The sequence below is a fragment of the Pseudomyrmex gracilis genome, unplaced genomic scaffold, assembly GCF_002006095.1.
Source record: "Pseudomyrmex gracilis isolate BER0280 unplaced genomic scaffold, ASM200609v1 scaffold_3793, whole genome shotgun sequence".
Taxonomy (NCBI): Eukaryota; Metazoa; Arthropoda; class Insecta; order Hymenoptera; family Formicidae; genus Pseudomyrmex; species Pseudomyrmex gracilis.
Genome location: NW_018024377.1, coordinates 2,832 through 6,837, shown reverse-complemented (window position 1 = coordinate 6,837; position 4,006 = coordinate 2,832). Strand labels below are relative to the sequence as shown.

At 31.8% G+C, this 4,006-nt stretch overlaps 1 protein-coding gene across 2 annotated transcripts; it reads left to right on the top strand.

Annotated features, from left to right (window-relative positions):
• Positions 1-98: 98 nt before the first annotated feature.
• Positions 99-2,792, top strand: LOC109863251 (neprilysin-like). Of its 2 annotated transcripts, none has more exons than XM_020443486.1 (11): positions 99-234; positions 306-447; positions 545-765; positions 848-1,021; positions 1,221-1,321; positions 1,447-1,505; positions 1,597-1,648; positions 1,732-1,799; positions 1,879-1,994; positions 2,146-2,313; positions 2,428-2,792. In XM_020443486.1, exons 1-11 carry the CDS (start codon positions 136-138, stop codon positions 2,608-2,610), a joined length of 1,383 nt encoding a protein of 460 aa, XP_020299075.1. In that variant the 5' UTR covers positions 99-135; the 3' UTR covers positions 2,611-2,792. The 2 variants fall into 2 exon arrangements, with proteins under 2 accessions (XP_020299075.1, XP_020299074.1); XM_020443485.1 differs by having other exon boundaries at positions 1,861-1,994.
• The last annotated feature ends 1,214 nt before the right edge of the window (positions 2,793-4,006 follow it).

The following is a 4,006-nucleotide window of genomic DNA, read 5'->3' as shown; positions in this document are numbered from 1 at the left end:
ATATATATATATATATATATATATATTGTTTTTGTATTATTTTTTTCCTTAGAGTTCAAAGTAATCGAACTCTTTAATAGTCGATGAAAGTTACTTATCCTATTTGTTTTCTAATGCTCTCAGTTAACAAGCAGCATGGGAACATCGACGGATATTGATCGATATTTCTTTCCGTTAACAATCCAACAATTGCAAGAAGAGTATGACAAACAACAACCAGAAATGAATGGAAAGGTGCGATTTGATATAATATTACTTATATACTTTATTAAATAATTTTAATTTATAAATAACATTTTTTACAGATTGACTGGCATTCAGCCATTCAAGAAGTGTTTGCTTCAGAAGGAATCACGATTGAACCGGATGAAAAGCTCATGGTTCCAGCATACAAATATCTCACCAATTTAGTACCGTTATTGGAACGAACACCATCACGTACTATTGGTAGGATATTCAAAACATTAAATATCTTACAAGAATATTATCGCGCTTATTAAAAGAAAAATATATTGCCAGCACAATAATGCAATTGCATTTGCAGTTAATTTTATGCAATGGACCATACTCAAACAGCTAATTGATTACACCAAACAACCCGAAGCAAACAGTTTCGCAGGCGTAATATTGCATGCGGACGCAGTCGATAACCAAATGGAAGAAGATGATACAAGGTGGATAAGTTGCATGAGGACGCACAACTTAAAATCTGCTATTTCACATGAATATATCAAGAAATACATATCGCTCGAAAACATAGAGGACGTAAGTTTACTATAATTAAAATAGATACAAGTAATACACGTAAAATAAATTTTACTCGTCCTCGAAAATAAAATTATTCCAGATCAGAGAAATAACTACAGACGTTCAAAGCTCTGTTCGTCAACAAATACAAAAAGTCACATGGATGGATGAACCTACAAAAGTAGCGTCACTCGAGAAATTCGCGCATATGAACTTCGGGTTTTTTAAGCCCGATTGGTACAGCGACGAAGCTATTGCCAGATATTACGAAAACGTAAGTACATTATCTAGAACCACAGTTCCAAACCATAGAACTTGTTTAGTATTTTTTCTTCTTTTTTTGACAAAGGAAGAAAAGTAAGATGAGAAATACAAATACAAATATTTGACACTTTTGTATTTTTGTAACTATTTTTTTGTTTATGTTTTGTGACAATTCTTTCTAAAGAAGCATTTTCTGNTATGCATTTTAGCTGAACGTCAGTATGGGATATCTCGACAATATCATAAATATTATTAAATTCGAGAGGAAGGCACTACTGAACTTGCTCAGAACACCCGTAACCAAAGACTTGTATGAACTGTTTTCAATTCATGTTCTCAATAGTACAAATGCTATATATATATATATATATATGTATAAAATAATTGATGTATATAACTTAAGAATTTCCTAATAACTGTATTTTTGTTTACTAGATGGTTTATGGAACCGTCAGTACCGTTTGCATACTACACTCCTTTTCTCAATAAAATCGGTAAACATTCTTTATATAATAATTGATCATGAAACAATTTTACTAATTTGTACTTTTCTTATTACAATATTGTGGTATCTTTTTTCTGTAGTTGTAACTGCTGCCTTATTACAAAGTCCTGTGTATGACAGAAATCGTGTTGCGTGAGTATTATTGTTTGTACCACTTTTTGAAAAAACGTTTCCGAAAAGAAAATGTAAAACAAACTTCATTTACTTTATACTAGGTTGATGAATTATGGATCGCTAGGAGTTGTTATTGGACATGAAATTAATCACGCCTACACTTCGATAAGTAAGTACTGTTCTATTTTTATGTCAGTGTGAAAATTTATATTGCAACTTATTGAATACAGATAGTAAATTTGACAAAGATGGCAACATTGGGCAATGGTGGACACAAAACACTATCAATAATTACAACAATATAACGCAATGTTTCGTTGACCAATACAACGAGTATCTAGTTCCGGGATTAGAGAATATTCGAGTAAGTAAATTGAAACAAATGTATAAAAATGTAGACTAAAGTTTACTTTATTTTCAAGATATCTAGTGGAATCTNGTTTCTTGTAATTAATTAATGTATAAGTGTTCCGTGTTTTTTAAGCTATATAAAAGTTGTAATCTAATTTTTTCAGGTAAACGGACAACAGTCGGTTAATGAAAACTTTGCCGATTCTGCTGGAATTGTAGCTGCATATTATGCGTACAAGAACAGAAAAGCAAGACTGAATGAAACAGATTGGCGACTGCAAGGATTGGAAGAGTACAGTGAAGATCAGATTTTTTTCTTGACTCATGCTCAAGTAAGTATCTGATAAAATACGTACCTTGAGATGTATGGAAACTACAGTCATTAAACAGTCGGCGAAACTACGTAGACAAGAAATAGAAGATATTAACATCATCTTTTCTTTCAGTTCTTCTGTGAAATTGCTCTGCCGGAACGGATAGAACAAGATAGTATTTTTGATCCTGTCCATCCTGCGAAAGAAATTCGGGTTCGCGGCAGTTTTTCGAACTTTCGTGAGTTCTCTGAGATTTACAATTGTTCCCTGGGAAATCGAATGAATCCGGAGAAGAAGTGCGTAGTTTGGTACTAAACCGACGAACAACGAAGACACGTGGAANTAATGGAACTACAAAATTATGATTGCGGGTTTTTCTTTCCTTCAGCAAACAAGTCATTTGTAATAATCAAAAACATATTACATATGTAATACATTAGTGCTTGTTAAATATTAAATACATTTGGGATAAAATAGTTTTGAGTTTATTTCGCACGAATAAAANGTTCCACAAAATCAGCGTCCTTTCTGACCACACGAAATCATCGCAAAAGTTTTAACGGAATTTGTTAACAAATTATGTTATGAAGTCGTGTTAAATCGTAAGTCAAATATTCTATTACGGAGCAAACTAAAATTGACGTAATTTAAAATTTTTAATTGCAAACAATTAAAATGCTTCGACAGAAACAGCAAGAGGAAAGAAGTTTTGATTTGCATGTATTCGGAAGATTAATACGTATTTAAAGCTGGACATAAAAATGCTTTCTTACGTATACTTCTAAAAGATAATTGGTAAAACATAATATAAAAGTATGTAAATTTTTGAAAAGTGCTTTAAGAATAAAAATTGATATCTTGTTGAGAGGAGTCTTTTAATTTAAGCTATTGTCACAGAGCACTGTATTTCACTAAGTCCTATTTGTAAGATAAACGACAAGAGAATGATAAAAACTACGAATGTAACTTAGGAAATACTTTCATACCTATTAGAGGATAACTACAAGCAAAACACGTGATTCCTATGAATATCACGTAAAGATAAGCGAACAAGCGCATGCGGATAATTTCAAATATCAAATATGATTAGTTAACTTTCACCCGCAAAACGCTACGATACACTGTAGATTTTTTTTTATTTGACTCCGTATACAGTTCGAACATTTCTGATTATATAAGAAAAATGTAACACGAACGTTTTTTTTTCTGCAAAGACAATTCATTAGTAACTAATTGTTATGCTGAATGTAACTAACAAGTGACAATGTGCGCAAGCTTGTAATTTTTTATGTAGTACTGAAACAATGATTGTAGCGCACTAAAAATACTTCAAATTTAACATCGCAAGAAAAAAATAGAATATGATTTTTTTGTTCTGTGTACATCGTTTTTCACACATAATTATTTACAAGTAATGTAAGTGAATACTTGTGTATCGCACTTTACATCCCACTACTAGTAAGTACAGAGAAAAGCTAAGAATTATTTGAATGTGACTCATTGTATAATTTTATGTCGTTAACATGGCAAACACGAGCATGCCACGTGTTTTGATACAAACACATAGAAACGTTCTTCCGTTGCTCTAAACTTTTAACAGAATTAGTCAGTTCCAAGCAACCGCTCCGATCGTACGTAGGTACTGTGCTAACGATTTAACTTAGTTGAGACATTAAAACTGTTTAAGAGTTTACATATAACGTGTGTTTTA